Source organism: Linepithema humile, chromosome 1 (assembly GCF_040581485.1).
Source record: "Linepithema humile isolate Giens D197 chromosome 1, Lhum_UNIL_v1.0, whole genome shotgun sequence".
Classification (NCBI taxonomy): Eukaryota; Metazoa; Arthropoda; class Insecta; order Hymenoptera; family Formicidae; genus Linepithema; species Linepithema humile.
The window spans coordinates 29090771-29113686 of record NC_090128.1 but is presented as its reverse complement, the minus strand read 5'-3'; the positions used below and the strand labels follow the sequence as shown (position 1 = coordinate 29113686).

General features: G+C 32.8%; 2 protein-coding genes across 9 annotated transcripts; both read right to left on the bottom strand.

The window, feature by feature from the left end:
- Nucleotides 1-9897: 9897 nt before the first annotated feature.
- LOC105680043 (A disintegrin and metalloproteinase with thrombospondin motifs 19-like) lies at nt 9898-13559 on the bottom strand. 8 transcript variants are annotated; one of them, XM_067347356.1, is made up of 6 exons: nt 12992-13559; nt 12726-12874; nt 12548-12662; nt 11672-12372; nt 11104-11471; nt 9902-11044 (listed from the first exon to the last, which is right to left on the bottom strand). In XM_067347356.1, the coding sequence occupies exons 5-6, from the start codon at nt 11462-11464 to the stop codon at nt 10437-10439; spliced, it is 969 nt and encodes a 322-aa protein (XP_067203457.1). In that variant the 5' UTR covers nt 11465-11471; nt 11672-12372; nt 12548-12662; nt 12726-12874; nt 12992-13559; the 3' UTR covers nt 9902-10436. The 8 variants fall into 8 exon arrangements, 5 of the variants coding, with proteins under 5 accessions (XP_067203460.1, XP_067203457.1, XP_067203458.1 ...); XR_010887917.1 differs by having other exon boundaries at nt 9900-10525; nt 10592-11044; nt 12548-13559; XM_067347359.1 differs by having other exon boundaries at nt 9900-11044; nt 11104-11466; nt 12548-12874.
- A 218-nt stretch (nt 13560-13777) lies between these two features.
- On the bottom strand, nt 13778-20669 carry LOC105680046 (uncharacterized). Its single transcript, XM_012380467.2, has 8 exons — nt 20282-20669; nt 19974-20186; nt 19114-19850; nt 17607-18290; nt 16658-17362; nt 15741-16415; nt 15151-15524; nt 13778-15093 (listed from the first exon to the last, which is right to left on the bottom strand). Exons 1-8 carry the CDS (start codon nt 20396-20398, stop codon nt 14489-14491), a joined length of 4110 nt encoding a protein of 1369 aa, XP_012235890.2. The 5' UTR covers nt 20399-20669; the 3' UTR covers nt 13778-14488.
- Between the last annotated feature and the right edge of the window lie 2247 nt (nt 20670-22916).

The following is a 22916-nucleotide window of genomic DNA, read 5'->3' as shown; positions in this document are numbered from 1 at the left end:
ATTACGTGTTTGACCTAGGCGATGGACCCCGTCAGGGTCAGGGACACTTCGAAATCCAAGTTAAATGACGGCAAATGGCATGCCGTGAGCATCGGTGGACCTGCATCAAAGAGGCATACTCTTGCTGTAGACGATCATGTGACCGCTGTCAACAGCCAGAGCAGCAACGAAAATCTCGATCTCGATGGCATCTTGTAGGTATACAGGGTGGGCCATTTTAATTTATCCACGCAAATTTCTCCGTAAGTAAGCCAAATACAGAAAAATGGTTCAGACAAAAGTTGTTCAGGACAATGGGGGTCACCTATTTGTGCTAATGACTTTGACCTTGAAGTCAATTTTCTAGGTCATTTAAAGGTCAGAGTTATTTTTTTAAATGGAAATCTCTATTTTTGATTCCAAAATCTAATAGCTGGTGTCAAGAGCTTTTCAAAACACTATAATGAAGTTATTTTTTATTAAGTACTTTTCGAGTTATGAGGCTTGTAAATTACAGTATTTTAACATAAAATACAAAATATCTTGTAAAACATTCAATTTTTGAGAATCTTACCTTAATACTTTTATGCATAAAATAATGAGACGAATCAATTGGTATAAAGAAAACACATTGGTTTTTAAAAAAAAGTATGCAGTTGCATGTTGCAAACTATAATAACTAAACATATTTTTTCTTAAAAGCAACTATGTGTTTTCTTTATACCAATTGATTTGTCTCATTATTTTATGCATAAAAGTATTAAGGTAAGATTCTCAAAAATTGAATGTTTTACAAGATATTTTGTATTTTATGTCAAAATACTGTAATTTACAAGTCTCATAACTCGAAAAGTACTTAATAAAAAATAACTTTATTATAGTGTTTTGAAAAGCTCTTGACACCAGCTATTAGATTTTGGAATCAAAAATAGGGGTTTTCATTTAAAAAAATAACTCTGATCTTCAAATAACCTAGAAAATTGACTTCAAGGTCAAAGTCACTAGCATAAATAGGTGACCCTTATTGTCCTGAACAACTTTTGTCTGAACCATTTTTCTGTATTTGGCTTACTTATGGAGAAATTTGCGTGGATGGATTAAAATGGCCCACCCTGTATAGGTAAGTAAACATTTATAAAGACATCACTTCAACGAAGTGCATTAAACTCTCTATCTCTTTTATCGTTATTAAAAATAATATTTCTGAATTATGTGCTAATTACGTCATGTATTGTAATAATTGTTACAAAACATTTAAAATAAATAAAAATGCTGAAATTTGTTGCCAAAGCGCTATATTTGATAATAATTATTACAAAATATAATTGTTAACAATTTAAAATTGCTGAAACATAAGAAAATTAAGTCTCTCTCTCTCTCTCTCTCTCTCTTTTTTTCTCTCTCTCTCTCTCAATTAATTCAATAATAAGTATATGTAATATAACATAAAACGTTTTTATTTATTTTAAAAACAAGCAAAAATACATCATTAAAATTCCATGATATTTTTTTATCTCTTGGTCGATTTATTCGGGTCTTGGTACTTCCGACAATGTGTGGTGTGTGCCATCGCCTCTGTTCAGCACAGTTTTTTTTATTAAATCTATAGATGGATATTTCAAATTGTAGGCTAATCCTAGTTTCGCAAAAATGTCGATGAAGACTGTGTGTATAACTCATTTTGTTATAACCGTTTTCTGCCGACCTGTAGTCCCACGGGAACACGTGATGATAATTATGGTGTCCTTCTCCCGATGATAAAAAGTTGATTAATTCGTTATTCGCTGGTCTTATGGTCCTATGAACGAGAAACGTATTATTAAAAAGGAAGAAATCAATAAATAATTAATTTTATAAAAATAGTCATTAAAGGTATACTGAGCGTATATTTTTTCATAAATGATAAGAGATATAATAATACTTTATTAATTATTTGAAGTATTATTTGTTTGACATTTATATATTGTCAATTAAACATATTAAATATGTGACCTTTTTTAGTTTTCTGTTATACCAGTGCTCGGAATTAGTCTGAACATTTCAGCCGATTTCCGTGATATACGCCTCCTTTCCTCTCTTTACCGCGCGCGCCGCAGCCGCTAGGGCCAGCACCGCCGAGCGTTAGGAGCGACACTATCTGATTATGAGTGGGTTCTTCTCCCTATTTATTAAAATTTAAAAAAATGTATTAAAATTTATTAAAAATAAATTTTTTATTTTTTAATTTATTAAGTGGAAATATTTCAATAGATTTCACGTCACCCATGAGATACTAATGCTGACGCGTTTTTTTAAAAGTGGTTTCCCCCGTAGACCTATTCCACTAAAGATAAAAATAAATTCTTAATTTAAAAAAAAAATATATATAAAAGAGATTTTCTTAATTAGATTTTCTTGGCCTTTTATGAGAATGAACAATTGATGCAATAATGTAGATAGAAACCACTTTTTGAAAAACGTGTCAGTATTAGTCAGTATTATCACCCCTCATGGGTGACGTAGAAATCTATTGAAATATTTCCACTTAATAAATTTGAAAAAAAAATTTATTTTTAATAAATTTTAATAAATTTTTTTAAATTTTAATAAATAGGGAGAAGAACCTAATCAGATAGTGCCGCTCCTAACGCTCGACGGCGCTGGCCCTAGCGGCTGCGGCGCGCGCGGTAAGGAGAAGAAAAGAGGCGTATACCACGGAAATCGGCTGAAATGTTCAGACTAATTCTGAGCACTGTGTTATACTATATATGTAGATGCAATTACACAGTTTTATAAGCAAATGGTAAATATCGTATATACGCGTGTAAATTACATACTTATCATACGGCCTGGTACCCCATGCATGAGCGATGCTATTGATAGCCCATAAGCTGTTCAAAGTGATGATATATCGTATAAAAACTTGCGACATAATAGTCCTTCCCCATTCCAGTCTCATTCCAGAGGTATACAGGCATTGCCGTAGGTAGGATAAAACCGAAAAAAAGTTGAAGCGGCAAGAAATATCTATAAAATCATAACAGCATTCAGAGTTTGTTTAAGTATATTCTATAATATATATATTATTGTAAAACTAATTACTAAATTTTTCGAAATTTTTAATAAGTTTTATTAGTAAGATAAAAAAGCGACATATACTTTTTATCAAAGACTACGACAGGATCAGACATAATATCTGACAGATCAAGCTTCTTGCTTTTCTCAATATATTCTGGATGTTCCTTCACCATCACCCAACCGAAATGTGCAAAAAAAAAGCCGCGCTTCGTATTGTGAGGATCCGCGTTGGTATCGCAATATTTGTGATGCATACGATGGTATTTTACCCATTGGTACAATGCATTCTATAATCGTGTAGAAAAAAGTTTATTATATACGTACGTACTCTACTCGAAAATGATTGTAACTAAAGTCCTATCTATACCTTCAAATTACACATTATTGTATATAATGCAAGCAGTGTCGTTCAAACCATTAACAAAATTGTTTGAGAAATTAGAATTATAATTCTAATTTCTCAAACAATTTTGTTAATGGTTTTTTTTGCGCAGGTATACCTGCGCACTTGCGCTGAAGCATATCAAAAGCAAAATTCTCAATGATAACTTTGCTTTAAAGCTCTTATGACTCCAAAATCGATGTGCGCCACCAGTCGCGCCAAAATTGGATATGATGTGCATGCCGATTACTTAAAAATGTGTAAAAATATATTTTTTAAATATTTTATAAACGTCTATTGATAACAATAATGTGCATAAAGATCTAAGGCCGGTATTCATAGTCCGTTCTTATATTCAAGATCGTTTTAAGTACAAACTTATATTCGCTCTCTTTGTCAGACACAATCTATGTGTGACAAAGAGAGCGAATATAAGTCCGTGCTTAAGACGATTTTGAATATAAGAACGGACTATGAATACCGCCCTAAGAAGTAGAATTTAAAAAAGTTTTAACATTTTCAGAAGATTTTCAAGATTTTATATAATAACAATAACTATTTTTGGCAAGAAATTATCTTTCCATTATTATTTTGTAACTTTTGGAACTACTAAACGCACTCATTTGAATACCTGTTAATTTATTGTTGATATTTGGTGTCTTATTTATTAATAAAATAAAAATATGCAAATGAAATAATTAGTGAAGGAAATATTACAGCTTTTTATCATAAAATAATAAAATTAATCTAATTCGTTACTCTAGTTAGTGTCGACGATATTTTTTAGTATTTTAAATAATTTAGATATTGATAAATATCATTAACAAGTGTGTGTGAAATACTTACAATAAATTATAAATCAATTTAATAATCACAAAAATTACAAACAATAATAATTTCCGCGATTTATAAAATTTATTTTAAGTAGGCTTATAATTGATGACAAAATTTAAGATAGTATGTCATTCAATATTTTGTATTCCGTGTGTATAATACAGAAAACATTTAAAAAATTAAAATAGATGTAAAAATATTAATAATATTTAAATTATGTTTTTTATTAAATGTATATTCTGATTTTTCAAACATTTTTTATTATTATACATAATAGATTTCTATCTCGAACTTTGGCGTGAATTGTAGTTCACCTGAAACGGATTTATATCAGCACTATTATTAATATTTTTCACTGCGCGAAAAGAAACTACTCTGCCGGTAAAGCACCAATCCCGATTACTTTAATCTTACACTAAAGATAATATTTTAAAAAGGTCATATTAGAATTACGCAGTAAGTGTTCTGAAAATCTTGAAAATTTCTTAGATTTTTATGTACATGTTAAAATTTCTGAGACGGGTACACTTACGCCACAGTGTAGTCATTGGATTTTTTATGTAGTCGAAAGTTAGTAAACCATAAATACCAATGGTATGCAACACAACAAGTTGCAGAACATTGAACCATAGTATGTCCGTTTCAAAATCCAAAAAACCTGATTTTGCCTTTTCAAATTTCTTATTCGTATCGTCCATTGCCATTGCCAATGATTTTTACAGGAAACATATCGTTGTATAGTACTTTTTCAGTACTTATTTGTTAGAGTTTTGCGATCAATGTAAGTATCTCGTGTATGAAATAAGCAAGCCCTGCCGATTATGCGTTTCAATTATAGATTTATTATAAAAACACAAGTCAACGTTATACATGAGAGAGAGAATGGAAGTGACCACAGAACACACGCAAAAAGAAAAAAGGAAGTACTATATGTGTGAACCATGTTACAAAAACCAACCTAACTATTAACGATACTACCAACCTCTCAAACTAAAACTTTACCATAGAAATCTAAATAACATAGAGAGGTTACTCATACAAAAATGTCTATAATAATTGCAATATCCAACATTATTTTCGTACTGGTATTGCATGTGAAAACCGACGTATTAAGATCCATTTTGTTGACAATGTAAGGAAATTATGAAACAAATTCAAAATATACGATTGTAGCACTTAATTTGATGCACGGCAAAATGCAATGCGATAACAAACCCATCTTATATTTTTCTAAAATAGAAAGAAAGAAAGGCGCTGTGCATTCTATCTGCAAGAGCTTGTACTTTTAGCATTTAATAAAAAGAAAACTATAAAGAAACTAAACTATTGACATCAGTCCATTCTAAGCAACTAGTCACGTAAATTGGACCACAGGTTTCCTACCTTGGACCGCTCTCAAAAACTAATGACATTAAATTTACAATCTAAGAATTTATTTAAGTATTTATTTAAGTAAAAAGAAAATATTTCCTTCTAGATTAACTGAACTAAAAATAACAGTTCATGATTAATTTTCTCTTTTACAATATTTGAAGCTGGATAAAAACACAAAAATAAAAATGTCTTGATTATTAATATTAAAATGATAATTTACGAATACTTATATGTGTGTGAATGCATGTTAGAAGGCGTGATGAGAAAGTGGATGAATAGGAATTGATGACAGTGCCTATTTTTGAAAAGAGACCGATGGAATTTAAAAAACTTACCGCTTGACGTAGTCAGTGGGTGTCATTCCGAAATTTTCAAGATCCCTTATGAGCAATCCGTGATAGTAACTCCGTGTAGAAAATTTCCTAGAGAATTTCGGAGTCTATCTAGAACAGTAAGACGGAAGAGTAAGAGATATATTGTGAGTCTGAAAAACTGTAAACAAATGCGTTGTCGCGGCTGGAGTTCGAGTTTTTATACCAGAATGTTCTTTATTTTGCTATTAACATCTAGTTATAATAATTACTCTATCACTTGAATATGCGTCTATTGTATATGTATATAAAACTGCGTTGTGCATAAAATTGCAATTTTCAGAATTATTTACCTTTTAATTTTGACACATATTAATTTTGACACGCTGTACTAATGTAAAGGCCCTAATTCAAGAAATTCTTTTTTTAATTTTGAATTCTTTGTTTCTTTTATGATATACGTCAGAGACGGAAATTAGTTGCAACTTTCGGCCCGATTTTCTGATTGAGGTGGTTTCCTGCTCCCTCTTTGCCGCTCGCATGCTAGCAATGGGCGCGTTCAGCAGAACAAATCGCTTGGTAGCAATCGAACATGATTGGCTCTTACTTTTAGAACCAACAAATCAACGTTAAGTGTTGACTAGACGACAATTCAGCAGTTGTTCTGCTGAACGCAGCCAATGAGTCGTCAAACGCGCTAACAACGCGCGTAATTAAAGTGCGCGATACTCATTCTCAGGAATGTCCATATCACAAATGCAACAAGATAATAAATATGGGATAAATATAAGTTTCTACCTGTGAGGTACTATTGTTGAAGAACACGTCAATAATAGTCCACCTCACAGGTGATGTGGAAATTTATTGTCCCATATTAATTATCTTGTTGCATTTGTGATATGGACATTCCTGAGGCTGAGTATCACGTATCTTATAGCGTTTTCGATTATACAGGATTTGAACGACCCAGGGTTGGTTAATGACGTCATTGCAACCTCTCCACCAATGAAAGACTTGCATTTATAGTAAAATAGTGATTGATCAACCCTGGGTCGTTCAAATCCTGTATAATCGAAAACGCTATTAGTTACGGACGTTGTTAGCGCGTTTGGTGACTCGTTGCTAGCGTGCAAGCGGCAAGGAGGGAACAGTAGGCGTCAATCAGGAAATCGGGCCAAAAATTGCAACCAGTGATGCAAACTCGCGATTCTCGCTTGTGTGCATGCCTCCCCTACCACGGAGCCCTGGTGCTGGCCGGCTCGAGTTTGCATCACTGGTTGCAACTAATAACCATCTCTATTTTAAATCGTCACAGTCATCGTGAATTATCACTTTACCTCGACAAATGCATACTTAATACATAATACAATTAACTCTTTTTTAGGTTCCGTTAGACTCCGTCAAGGTTCATTTTTTCACACAATGTCATTAATAAAGATTTGTTTATGCAGGGTGTCTGATAATTGCTGAATCACCTCTCGGATGCAGATAGAGCAGGTTAAACCGAGTTATAAAGTCCTGTACTATTTTGCAATTTTCACAATAATTAATGAGTAATTAATTTAAAAATATTGGCCAATTTCCGCGAATTTAAGCGCGCGGCGAGAAGAGACAGCCTACTGTTATTTGGTTATTCAGCGCGCGACGAAGTATTGGGAGGAGCGCTTTACAAATAACAACGGCTACGTACGAACGGTGTGTAATGTTAGATCTTTGCATCCTAGCGACCACGTAACAGTGGGCTATCTCTTCTCACCGCGCGCTTAAACTCGCGCGAATTGGTAGATATTTTTAAATTAATTTCTCATTCATTATTACAGAAATAGAAAAATGATAGAGGACTTTTCTATTCGGTTTAACCCGCTTTACCTGTATCCGAGAAGTGATTCAGCAATTATTGGACACCCTGTATATATGTAAGATTATACATAGGTTTATTTAATAATATAGAGTACAGAATACAGTTAATCGTCGTGATCTTTTCCGTATAGAAGTTCGCTCGAGACTGACCGTTCGCTCGTTTCTCTACGCACTTTTATACCCTGAAAAGTGGTAACATTAAAGAAAACCGACATTGTTTGTCGCGGACCGCCAAAAGAGTTTACTTATAATTATGTCAATAGACGCCGCGACCGAAAACATAAAAGAAATAAAAGAAATAAATCATTAGACGGCGGATTGATCTGTCGGCAGCGGATCAATAGATCCCACATATATACAGAGTGTCCCAAAGTTCGCGGCCCAACCGTCGTGTACAGATAGAGCGGGTCAAACTGAATAAGTAAGTCTTTTACCACTTTGCGAAATTTTCAATAATTAATTAGAAAATAATTAATAAAGATCCGCCAATCCGCGCAAGTACTCCCCGAGCGCCGAGCGCGCGGCGAGTAGAACCCACCCAGCATAGCGTAATACACTCTATGTCACGCACCGCTCGTGTGTAGTGTGCATAGCTAGCCAAGAGAGCGTCCCTCCCACCGCTCTGCCGCGCTTTGTATTATGCTATGCTGGGTGGGTCCTACTCGCCGCGCGCTCGGCGCTCGGGGAATACTTGCGCGAATTGGCGGATCTTTATTAATTATTTTCTAATTAATTATTGAAAATTTCGCAAAGTGGTAAAAGACTTACTTATTCAGTTTGACCCGCTCTATCTGTACACGACGGTTGGGCCGCAAACTTTGGGACACCCTGTATATATATATTAGGAGTACAAATAAGTTTTAAACTGTTTTTTTGAAAATTCAAGATTTTTTTGCAGAAATTGAATAATACATTTAAGTATCAAAATATTCTCCGTTATTATCTATGACCTTGCGCCATCTTTCGGGCAGCTTACGAATTCCGGCAGTGAAGAAAGTTTCGTCTTTTGATTTAATAAAGTCGTCGATCCATTTTCGCACTTCTTCAATATTCCGGAAGCGTACCTCAGACAATGCGTTTTGCATTGACCGGAACAAGTGATAATCACTTGGCGCTATATCTGGCGAATAGGCCGGGTGCGGTAGAACATCCCAACCAAGCGTCAATAATGTTTCTTTGACCGTTTTAGCGACATGAGGCCTAGCGTTGTCATGAAGCAATTTCACCGGACGCAATCCTTTGCCAGTATATGGACGTTTTCGACGGATTTCTTCGTTCAATCTCAATAGTTGTCGACTATAGCGATTACCATCAACCGTTTCACATGGTTGCAGAAGCTCATAATATAGCACACCCTGCATATCTCATCATATACAGAGCATTACCTTTTGGTCGTGGATATTCCGCTTCGGCGTTGATGTGGATGGTTGGCCAGGGTCTACCCATGATTTTTTTTGCTTGGCATTATCGTAATATATCCACTTTTCATCACCCGTTACGATTTTCCACAGGAAAGACTTTCTGTGCTGTTTGTTGTACAGATTTAGACACATTTCGACACGGTTATCTTTGTTCTTCTGGCTCAATTTGTGTGGTACCCACTTTCCCTCTTTCTGAATCTTTCCCATCTTCTGTAAACGGTTGGAAACGGTTTGTTGCTTTACTCCCAGTTGTAATGCAAGCTCTTTTTGCGTTTGGGACGAATTTTCATCGAGTAATGCTTGCAATTCATCGCCCTCAGTCTTGAGAGGAGCTCCGCTACGTTCACGATCGCTAACGTCGAAATCACCTTCTTTAAACCGTCTGAACCAAAATTTACACGTACTTTTAGACACAACATTGTCTCCAAGAGTCAAACGAATTGATGCACGCGCTTTTGCGGCGCTCTTTTATTGATGGAATTCATAGCGAATGCAGTGCCGAATAAATTGTTTCTCGTTTGCCATTTTCAAGCTGCTGCAATTTTAGGTTACACAAACAATATCGTGAAGTTGGTTGTTATTTTTTATGTTACCATATAAACACTACAAAATCGGAAAAAAGCGGGAGAATATTTAAATTTTGAATTACTTTTTTATGTTCTACAAAAAACGGTTTAAAACTTATTTGTATCCCTAATATTTCAATAGTTCGTTATAAAATTTATGAGGTTGAACATTAAATAATTGATGTTCTTATGGGAGAACAACCTGCTTATTAATTCGATAACGCTACTTCTAATGCGCTTGGTTGCATTGGCCGTAGCTGTAACGGCGCACTTGATGAGGAATAAAACACAGGTACCAATGACGAATATAGATTCAGATGCTGAATTAATTTGAAGCACTAATTTAAAATTATATTCTTTTTTCATAAATATGTCAATTTATAACTATTAATTTGTTTTCTTTCTGCAATCATAACAACGTAATTAATAAAATTTATTTTTTATGTCGATAATTCTACGTATTTTTTTATAAATTTGTTTTTTATAACAAAAAATTAATTTATTACGTACAATAAAAAGCAACATCATTTGTTCAACGGTCTCTAGGATTGACGCTTAACAAATTGTAAATGATTTCAAATTGATTTATGCGTGTTTGCAATTTTATTTTTTCTTAAATCCTACTCCATACATATCAAAAAGCTCTCGACAATTATTTTTGGATTAAGTAGTTTTCCGGCAGACAGTAATGTTGGCGCCAATAATAATTTTGGCCATCTTCGTAGTGACACCGCGTCCCATCTGGAAAGTATGGGTTGACATCTAATTTGAGCATTTCCATGCGTGGTGTGTAAAAATTAAATATACTATATTTAGCAGATATTTTATCTTCTCGTTGACAGTATATGGTGCAGACTATCCACGGTCTCGCAACATCATGAATGACGTTCCTTCCTGGCCCATTTTCTGGATCATAGTTGAAATATTCTCCGCCTCTCTTTTTCACTTTTAAGTTGTACTCGGTGCATTTTATGGAAGCATATTCGGAAATCCTTTTGCATTTTCCATTGCAAAGTCTGGAGTCATTGCAAACAACCACGTCGTAATATGGCCCGTTACAACTAGCCGTTTTGTAAGTATCATGTTTGCAAAAACGTCGTTTGATTATCATGCCTTTGGATTTCGTAAAGCAATTGCTTTTACAAGAGTCTTCTTTCCATTCACTCCAATTATCTCCACAATACGGAAAAATGTATGGTGGTTCGATAACGGCCACGCATTCTCCGCCGCGACATTCTTTCCCGAGTGCACAACTAGTTCCTGAAAACAATTCAATTCAAAATTTTAAATTGAACTACTTAATTATAAAAGAGACATACCATCCAACGCAGGTCCGGCGAAAAAATACTCAATTTTGTGAGGCGTTTCGCATTGTAAGACTTGACATACATCATGCAACGTGACTACGTTTGCATCTTTGTCGCGTAAAAATAATTCACATTGTGCTTTGGCAGTCCATTGCCTTCCAGGTAAATCGTGATAACGTGAATGGTCCAATGCATCTTCGAGAATATCTCGTCTTGCGTGATTGAGAAGACACGATTTTCTTTTCCTGAGTTTCTTCGCAATGTTACGACTACATTCTGACCATGTTACTTGTCCCCGTGGATATTGCCAATCTGTCATTATGTATTTGCCATTCGCACACGTCGAATCAATAGAGCCATTATCGAGTTTCATTCCTAATCTTTTGAACAAATGAGTTACTTATTTTGGAAAGATGCTTTATGAACAATATTTTTAAATACTTTGTAGTTACTAAAAGTTTTACAAAACTAAATCTCTTAAAAACTCTAAATAGGTTTATCTTTCAATTGCACAAATATAAAAATTCTTCTAATAAATATTATATCTTTAATTTGTATAAAAAAGTATATATAAACTTACAGATGGCCGATCTCATAAACAGCATCAACAGATGATTTGATTCTTGATGAATCACGTAATTCTACTATTGCGCAAGAGAAAAGCGGATCGCATGCGCCATCATGATAGGATTTTTCGTAATAATATAATTCCTCTTCATCTCGTAATACTTTTCAAATTTTACTACAATTTTTTTACAAAGTTTTACTCCGGTTAAGTAAAGAGCAATATCACAGTGACGCGGATTATTATTGTCCGGAAAATTAAGAGAATTCGCGTATGTGCAGAACAAATCGAGCCGTTCGTCAGCGTCGTCGTCAAAAACTGTCAAATTTAGCATGTGTTCTTTAAGCATATTCAAACGTATTAACGTAATATTGATAAAAACTTTCAAACTCGAACGATTAAAGGCAGCTTGAATACGATCCACATAGTCTAACATCATATTGTATAGCTTATCCACATCATTGTCTAGAATAGGCATGTACATATCATATGCTACTTCGTCGACGAAAACGGCTAATTCTATAGTTAAATTTTTTTGCGTTATATCATTATTGATGTTTTCTTTTTTAAAGGTTTCCTTTTCAAGGATCATTGTTTTTGCTTGATTTCTAGGATATATTTTTTTCCAGAGGATTTTTATTCTGTTACGATTAAGTTCCGACCATGTTATGTTTCTTTCCAAATCGCTAGAACTTCGCTTTTGTGTTAATCCTAAACTGTTGAACAGATAAATTATTAATTTTAATTATATACATTACTTTGCAGTGTTTAATTGAAATATTTTTAATATTTTATAATTTATTAATATTTTACATAATAAACAATTAAAGAACAATATTTCTTAAAAGTGACTGTTTTTTTATTGATTTTATTGTACAATTGTAAACTTACAGATTGCCGATATTATAAACAGCATCAACAGATGATGTGATTTCCGATGGATCACGGAATTTTACTATTGCGTAAGAAAAACGCGTAAAGCATGCGCCATCGTGATAGGATTTTCCTGTAATATTATAATTCCTCACTATTTCGAAAATATATTCATATTGTATTATAGTATTTTTACAATGAGTTATTCCGGTTAAGTAAAGGGCAATATTCCAGTCATACGGATCATTATTGTCTGAAGAATTTAGAGAATTCGCGCAAGCACAGAACGAAGAGAGCAGTTGGCCAGCGTTGCCGTCAGAAGCTGGCAAATTTGACGGCTGTTCTCTGAGCATAATTAAACGTAAAATGACAATTAAACGTTAAATGACAATTAAAAAAAATTTTGGTAATTTTCAAATAATGACGGTCGAGTAACAAATGGAATAATACCGTAAAACGCACGTTTTACGTAAAACAACTCCTCTACTCTTGTCGGATTCGATGCCGGCAGTTATATTGTTTCCATATCTTGCGTGAGATGTGCGAAAATTTCAATTAGTAAGATTATTATCAGAAATTTCGATATAAAGAACATATTATTTTTCAATTTTAAACAATTAATTAAATAAATTATGTACACGCATTAGCACTGTAGCTTTCGTTATATCTGACATGATCGCAAATGTAATTCGAACTGACGCATGAGGAATATCATTCGTGTGGTGTGACACCTTTTGAACTATCTCTGTTTGCTACATGATATGTATAAATATTTATGTTTCTAAAACCTAAAGTACAGAAGTGGTATTTAAGATATCGGTTTAAGATATCGGTTCATGAAATGTAATTTATCAGTAATATGTATAATATGTATAATAACATTAATCGGAAACGTAACAGTTTAATTTTTAATAATTTGAATTCAAAATGTTGATAATTAATATTGGTAGATAAAATTGTCGTTTATGCATATTCGTAATGTCTTGTAAGTTATTTTGAAATTTTGGGTTAATGGAAATCAAACGAAGAAAAAAAAAATTAAATAAAATTATACATATTGCGACAGACATTGTTAAGAATTAATATTTTTATACTTTTATTCTGTCCAATAAAATTTGTTAGTAGAAACTATTAAAAGTTAAAAATATATATTGAGTAGTAATATTCAGTTAATAAATATATCGAAATCTATTATTTGTAACATCATTCGAACGTAATGTAAATCTGGCAATATGACACGCTCATAAGTGCAATAAAAGATTCTTTATTGGCAATGAATAATTTGAGAAATATCTAATCATGTGATACGTAGTTCAATACAATTATAAATATATATACAAGTATAAATATAGAGAAAACAATATTTTGTTTAAGTAATATATATATATATACATATATTTATATATATATATTTGAGTAGTACATTATAAATTTTACAAAATTTGAAGTTCACGTAGTTGATCTTTTTATGGATCAAGAACTAATTAATTCAATAACTACTAATAATTCAGTGAATACTAATTAATTCAATAACTACTTCTAATGCATTGGCTGTAACTGTAACGGCGCGTGCGACGAAAAAAGAAGGCAGGTACAAATGACGAAAATCGATTCAGATGCTTAATTAATTTTAAACACTGATTTATCATTATATTTTTTTCAAATTTATGTCAACTAATAAATATTTACTTTTTTTCTTTATGCAATTACTAACAGCTATTTGGATTTTGGATGGAATTTTTCATGTTAACAGTTCGACGTATTTTTCCGCGTCTAAATTTATCATTTGCTAACAAAAAATGGATTTATTGATTGAAATATAAAGTAACAACGATAATTCTACGGATTTTAGATTTTATACTGAACAAATACTAAACAGTTCTAAATTGAATTATGCTTGTTTTGCAATTTTATTTCCTCTTAGATTTTTGCCCACACATGTCGAAAAGCTATCGGTAATTATTCTTTAATTGAGTAGTTTTCCGGCAGACAATAATGCTGGCGGCAATAATAATCCTGGCCATTTTTCTCGTGACACCACGTTCCATCTGGAAAGTATGGATCGATATTGAAGTCGAGCATGTCCTGGCGTGGTGCATAGAAAAGCAATAGACTGTATTTAGCAGATATTTTTTCTTCTCGTAGGCAGTGTATGGTACAGGCTCTCCACGGTTTCTCGACGACATGGGAGGCCTGCTTACCTGACTCATTTTGCGGTTCATACTTGAAATATTTTTTGCCTTGTCGTTTTATTTTTAGGCTAAGTTCAGTGCATTTTGAAGCAGTATATTCGGCAATCGTGTGGCGTTCATTACTGCAAAGTCTGGAGTCATTGCACAGAACCACGTCGTAATATGGCCCATTACAACTAGCCGTTTTGTTAGTGCCATGTCTGCAAGAACGTCGTTTGATTACCACGCCTTTCGATTTTGTCAAGCAATCGCTTTTACAGGAGTCTTCCGTCCATTCACTCCAGTTATCTTCTTCACAATATGGGAGAGGTGGTTCGATTACGGGCACGCATTTTCCGCTGCGACATTCTTTCTCGAGTGCGCAATGAGTTCCTGAAAAAAATTCAATAAATTAAAAACTTAAATATCTAATTTGAAAAAAAAACATACCATCCAGCGCTGGTCCTGCGAAGAAGTACCCATACTTGTGAGGCGTTTCGCATTGTAAGACTTGACATATATCATGCAACGTGACTACGTTTGCATCTTTGTCGCGTAAAAATAATTGACATTGTGCTTTGGCAGTCCATTCTCTTCCCGGCAAATCGTGATAACGCGAATGGTCCAATGCATTTGGATTTTCGGTGTTTTCTCGTCTCGTATGATCAAAAAGGCACTCTTTTGTTTTCCATAGTTCTTTCGCAATGTTACGACTACACTCGGACCATGCTATCTGGCCCCGACTGAAATACCATTCTGACATAATGTATTTGCCATTCGCACACGTCGAATCGAAAGAGCCATTATCGTGTTGCATTCCTAATCTTCAAAACAAATAAATTATTACTTTTACAGGGAAATATGCTTTATTTAAAATATTTTTATATACTTTGTAGCTTCTAAGAAGTCTTGCTATTTAAAAATTAAATATCTTAAAAATTTCTTAGTTGTTTTTACATTTTAGTTGCACAAATAAGAAAATTCTTCTAATAAACATTATGTACTTAATTTGTATGTAAAAGTGGTATACATAAACATACAGATGGCCGATCTCATGAGCAGCAATGCGAGACGTCGCAAAACCCGAGACAGCGTTAGGACCGGTGGAACCGATTTCTACTAAGGCGCACGATAAAATTTGGGTACACGAGTAATTGACAAAAGAACTTCCTACAACACTATAATGCTTTTGTTCCTTTTCTGACTCATATAGATTTATTCCGGTCAGGTAAAGGCCAATGTCCCACTGAAGCGAATCAATCTCGTATATAGGATACAAAAGATTCACGTAATTGCAGAATGATTTGCCCATCTTTTTATGGTCACCGTCGAAAGCAGACAAATTTGACAGCTGTTTATTCATTATTACCAACTTTACTAATGAAATATCAATAGAAGCACCAAGACTTGAATGATGCAACAAAGCTTGAATTTGGTTCACGTATGCTAATATCATATTGCGTAACTTATCCTCATCATTGTCCAGAATAGGCATGTACATATGATACGCTGCTTTGTCGAAGAAAACGGCAAGTTGTATGGATAATTTCTTTCGCGAATTATCGACATTTTTCTTTTTTGAGATCATCGTTTTTGCTTGATCTCTAAGACATATTTTTTCTTCCCAGAGATTTTTTATTTTGTTACGACTCTTTTCCGACCATGTTATATTCCTTTCCAAATCGCTAGAATTTCGCTCTTCTGTTAATCCTAAACTGTAGAACAGAAAAATTATTTATTCTAAATATATCTTTCATTTTGCATTGTTTAATTAAAATATTTTTAAATATCATTTAATTTATTAATAGTTTGTATAACACACAATTAAAGAATAAAATTTTTTAATAATGACTGTTTACTTGTTGATTTTATTGTGCAATTGTACAATTAAATAAATTTCATTATAAAATATATTTTATTTTAAATTTATACGCAAAACTAATATATAAAAACTTACAGATTGCCGATCTTATAAACAGCATCAACAGATGATGTGATTTCGTATGAATTACGGAATTCAACTATTGCGCAAGAGAAAAGCGGATCGCATGCGTCATCGTGGTAGGCTCTTCCCGTAATATTATAATTCTTCTCTACTCGATAATGCGTTTCAAATTTTACCATAACATTTTCATATAGTTTTACTCCGGTTAAGTAAAGAGCAATATCCCAGTGATTCGGATCAATATCATCCGGAGAATTTAGAGAATTTGCGTACGTGCAGAACGAAGAGAGCAGTTCGACAACGTTGCCGTCAGAAACTGGTAAATTTGACGGCTGATTTCTCAAAATAAGCAAATTTATTAACGTAATATTGATAGAAACTGCCAAACTCGAATTATTAAAGGCAGCTTGAATACGATTCACATAGTCTAATATCATATTGTGTAACTTATCGTCATTGTGCTCTACAAGAAACATAGACATATAATGTGCTGCTTCGTCGACGAAAACGGCCAGTTCTATAGTTGAATTTTTTCGCGTATTATCATTATTGATGTTTTCCTTTTTAGAGGTTTCCTTTTTAAGGATCATTATTTTTGCTTGATTTCTAAGACATATTTTTTTTTTCCAGAGGTTTTTTATTTTGTTACGACTATCTTCCGACCATGTTATGTTCCTTTCCAAATCGCTAGAACTTCGCTCTTGTGTTAATCCCAAACTGTAGAACAAATATATTATAGTATTAATTTTAAATATATGCATTACTTTGCAGTGTTTAATTGAAATATTTTTAATATTTTATAATTTATTAATAATTTATATAATAAACAATTAAAAAACAACATTTCTTAAAAGTGACTGTTTTCTTGTTGATTTTATTGTACAATTGTACAATTAAATTAATTTTATTATAAAATATAATTTATTCTTAATTTATTTGTAAAACTAATATAAAAACTTACAGATTGCCGATATTATAAACAGCATCAACAGATGATGTGATTATCGATGGATCACGGAATTCTACTATTGCGCAAGAAAAACGCGCAAAGCATGCGCCATTGTGATAGGATTTTCCTGTAATAGTATAATCCTTTATTATTTCGTAATCATATCCATATTGTACTATAGTATTTTCACAAAGATTTATTCCGGTTAAATAAAGAGCAATGTCCCAGTGATACGGATCGTTATCGTCTGAAGAATTTAAAGAATTCGCGTATGCACAGAACGAAGGGAGCAGTTGGTCAGCGTTGCCGTCAGAAACTGGCAAATTTGATGGCTGTTCTTTGAGCATAATTAAACGTATCAACGTGATGTTTATAAAAACATCCAAATTCGGACGATTAAAGGCAGCCTGGATACTATCCACATAGTCTAATATCATATTCTGTAACTTATCGTCATTGTGCTCCACAATCATCATGGACGTATAATATGCTACTTCGTCGACGAAAACGGCAAGTTCTATGGTTAATTTCTTTCGCAATTTATCGACATTTTCCTTTTTAGAGATCATCGTTTTTGCTTGATCTCTAAGACATGTTTTTCTTTCCCAGAGTTTTTTAGATTTTTTACGACTATACTCGGACCATGTTACTATCATTTGCGAATCGTTAGAACTTCGCTCTAGTATAAGTCCTAAGCTGTAGAACAGATAAATGATTAATTTTAAATATATGCTTTACATTGCATTGTTTAGTTGAAATATTCTTAAATATGTTTTAATTTATTAATTGTTTATATAAGAAACAATTAAACAATAAAATTTCTTAAACAATAAAATTTCTTAAAAGTGATTTTTTACTTGTTGACTTTATTATACAATTGTACATTTAAATAAATTCTTGTAAGGTGTTAAAATTGTTAGAATTATACGTAAGGGTAGAATTATAAATTATACGTAAGATGGTTTTAATAATCGCGCTTACGCGAGCGCGAGCGTGAGCAAAGCTAAATTATAGATTCCGCGAGTGACCGCGACGCGACGCATTAGAGTCGCATTAGAGTTAGCATTAGATATGAGAGTTAGTGTGAGTTTAAGTGTGTGTGAATTGAGAGTGAGTGACGTAGGACATAAGACGTAGGACGTGACGAAGAAATAAAGACGATTACGTGATTACGAGATTACGAGATTACGAGCGGTTGTATTATTATACGATCGATTACGAGTACTGTGAGCTACTACGAGTATCACGAGTATCACGAGTTACGAGTTATTACGAGACTACGAGTTATTACGAGACTGCGAGCTGTGTGAAGTATTTTACAAGACTGAGACGGCGAGATTGTGAGACTGCACGTACTACGAATCGTATTAAGCATTTTGTGAGATTACCAGTATTAAAATTCTTTCATTTTCTTATTATTAATCAAAGAGTCTTATGAGTTTTGTGATACACCCTACATTCTAATAAAAAATATTATGTATTCTTAATTTATACGTAAAACTAGTTCTCAAAAACTTACAGTTCACCAATTTTCTCAATAGCAGTAAGAGAGTATTCGACTTCAGATTGATCACGAAATTCTGCTATCGCGCATGAGAGAAGCGAATCGCATACGCTTTCATAGTGAGCCTTTCCCGTAATCTCAAAATTCCTTTCACTTCTGTAATGCCCTTTATGTTTTATTAGAATATCTACATAAAGATCTATTCCGGTTAAGTAAAAGCCAATGTCCCAGTGATTTGGATCATCATCGTCCGTAGGATTGAGAGAATTTGCATATTTGCAAAACGAATCGAGCAGTTGGCCAGCTTCGCCGTCGGAAACTGGCAATTTTGACAGCTGTTCTGTCGGCATCTTCAAACGTATTAAGGTAATATTCATAAAGATATCCAAACTGGGATGATTAAAGGCAGCCTGGATGCGATTCACGTACGCTAATATAATATTGTGCAACTTATCCTCATCATTGTCCAAAATAGACATGAACGTATTATATGCTGCTTCATCGACGAAAACGGCAAGTTCCATGGTTAAATTTTGTTGCACATTGCGTACGTGACGTCGCTTCAGTTTAAACATGTCCCAGCGGTAAAGACTTGAACCAGCAAAATATTCCATTGATTTTTTAATAACATGAGGTTTGCCAAGTGAAAGATTAGATTGTCCTCTAAAATCGTAGATTAAACACATAGGCGTGAAATCGTTCTGCAAAGGCTGTATCTCTAACGTGTTGTTTTCCACAAAAACAAATCCTTCCTGCTTTTAAAAAGATATATTTATTCTTTATGTGTCATTGTATATAAAACGAAAAATAATAAAGGTCACAAGTAAACACATAAAAATTTTAAAACTGTTTGTTTTTCATGTAATATTACTGACCAATCCATGTTCATGACAAAAGTTGATAACCGCAGAGCTGATATGATCTTCATGATAATAAAAGCAATGACTTGATACGTTTAATTCAAACAATTTTTCTGTCACGCCTTTCGCATTATATTTCCATTCTTTGAACGCAGGCGATACAATTCTAGCACTTTTACGCAGATTTAGTTGAATCAATCGTCCGAAAACTTTCAATGTTATTGGTATCTGTAAATTGTATGACAATTTAAAGAAAAAACTTGATAATTCTTGATTAACGATGGTTAATTAACAAATAGAATTATACTGTAAAACGCACGTACCTTCATTGCGCCTGTCGGATTCGATGCCGGCAGTAATATTGTTTCAATATCATGCGTAATTTGCGCGTACGTTCCATTTAGTAAAATTATTATCATATATTTCAATAAAAAAAACATTTTATTTTTTTAAGTTCTCGTTCAATTTCAAACACTATTAAACTATTAATCAAATAATTTATATACTCGCACTAGCACTGTCGCGTTCGTTATACCTGATATGATCACGAATGAAACACGAACTGGCGTATGAGGAATATCTTTCGTGTAGTGTGACACCTATTGTATATTCTCTCTTTGCTACATGTATATGTATAAATATTTATGTTTTTAAATCCAAACGTTTAAATGTAGTATTTACGATGACGGTATAAAATGTAATTTATCACTAATATGTATAATATGTAACATTGATCGGAAACGTAAAAGTTTAATTTTTAATAATTTGATTTCAAAATGTTGATAATTATTGTTGGTATATAAAATTGTCGTTTATGCATATGCTTGTAAATAATGTTAAAATTCAGGATCAATAAAAATCAAAGAAAAGAAACAATTAAATAAAAATATACATATTGCAACAGACATCGTTAAAAATTAATATTTTTATACAATTATTCTGTCGAATAAAATTTGTTAGTAAAAAATACTAAAAGTTAAAAATATATATTGAGTAGTAATATTCAGTTAATAAATATGTCGAAATAAATTATTTGTAACATCATTTTAACGTAATGTAAATTTAACAATGTGACACGCTCATAAGTGCAATAAGGGATTCTTTATTAGCAATGAATAATTTGAAAAATATCTAATCATGTGATACGTAATTCAATATAATATCTATAAATATAAAAAATCCAATATTTTGTATAAGTAATATATATATTTCAATAGTTCGTTATAAAATTCATGAGGTTTGAACATTAAGTAATCGATGTTCTTATGGGAGAACAACCTGCTTATTAATTCGATAACGCTACTTCTAATGTGTTTGGTTGCATTGGCTGTAACTGTAACGGTGCATTTGATGAGGAATAAAACACAGGTATCAATGACAAATATAGATTCAGACGCTGAATTAATTCGGAGCACTGATTTAAAATTATATTTTTTTTTCATAAATATGTCAATTTATAACTATTAATTTGTTTTCCTTCTGCAATCATAACAACGTAATAAAAAAATTTATTTTTATTGTCGATAATTCTACGTATTCTTTTATAAATTTGTTTTTTATAACAAAAAAATAATTTATTACGTAAAATAAAAAGTAACATCGTTTGTTCAACGGGCTCTAGGATTGAAGCTTAATAAATTGTAAATGATTTCAAATTGATTTATGCGTGTTTGCAATTTTATTTTTTTTTAAATCATACTCCACACTTATCAAGAAACTTTCGACAATTATTTTTGGATTGAGTAGCTTTCCGGCAGACAGTAATGTTGGCGGCAATAATAATTTTGGCCATCTTTGTAGTGACACCGTGTCCCATCTGGAAAGTATGGGTTGACATTTAATTCCAGCATTTCCATGCGTGGTGTGTAAAAATAAAATATACTATATTTAGCAGATATTTTTTCTTCTCGTTGACAGTATATGGTGCAGACTATCCACGGTCTCGCAACATCATGAATGACGTTCTTTCCTGGCCCATTTTCTGGATCATAGTTGAAATATTCTCCGCCTCTTTTTTTCACTTTTAAGTTGTATTCAGTGCATTTTATGGAAGTATATTCGGAAATCCTTTTGCATTTTTCATTGCAAAATCTGGAGTTTTTGCAAACAACCACGTCGTAATATGGCCCGTTACAACTAGCCGTTTTGTAAGTATCATGTTTGCAAAAACGTCGTTTGATTATTATGCCTTTGGATTTCGTAAAGCAATTGCTTTTACAAGAGTCTTCTTTCCATTCACTCCATTTATCGTCTTCATAATACGGAAAAATGTATGGTGGTTTGATAACGGCCATGCATTCTTTGCCGCAACATTCTTTCCCGAGTGCACAACTAGTTCCTGAAAAAAATTTAATTCCAAATTTTTAATTAAACTACCTAATTAAAAAAAAGACATACTATCCAATGCAGGTCTCGCGAAGAAACTGTTATTTTTGTGAGGCGTTTCGCATTGTTAGACTTGACACATATCGTGCAACGTAACTACGTTTGCATTTTTGTCGCGTAAAAATAATTTATATTGTGCTTTGGCAATCCATTCCCTTCCCGGCAATTCGTGATAACGTAAATGGTTTAATCTATCTTTGAAATATTCTTGTCTTGTGTGATCGAGAAGATACGGTTTTCTTTTCCTGAGATTCTTCGCAATGTTACGACTACATTCGGACCATGTTACTTGTCTCCGCGGATATAGCCAATCTGTCACTATGTATTTGCCATTCGCACACGTCGAGTTGATGAAGTCATTATCGTGTTTTATTTTTAATCTTTTGAACAAATGAGTTGCTTATTTTGGAAAGATGCTTTATGAACAATATTTTTAAATACTTTGTAGTTACTAAAAGTTTTACAAAACTAAATCTCTTAAAAACTCTAAATAGGTTTATCTTTCAATTGCACAAATATAAAAATTCTTCTAATAAATATTATATACTTAATTTGTATAAAAAAGTATATGTG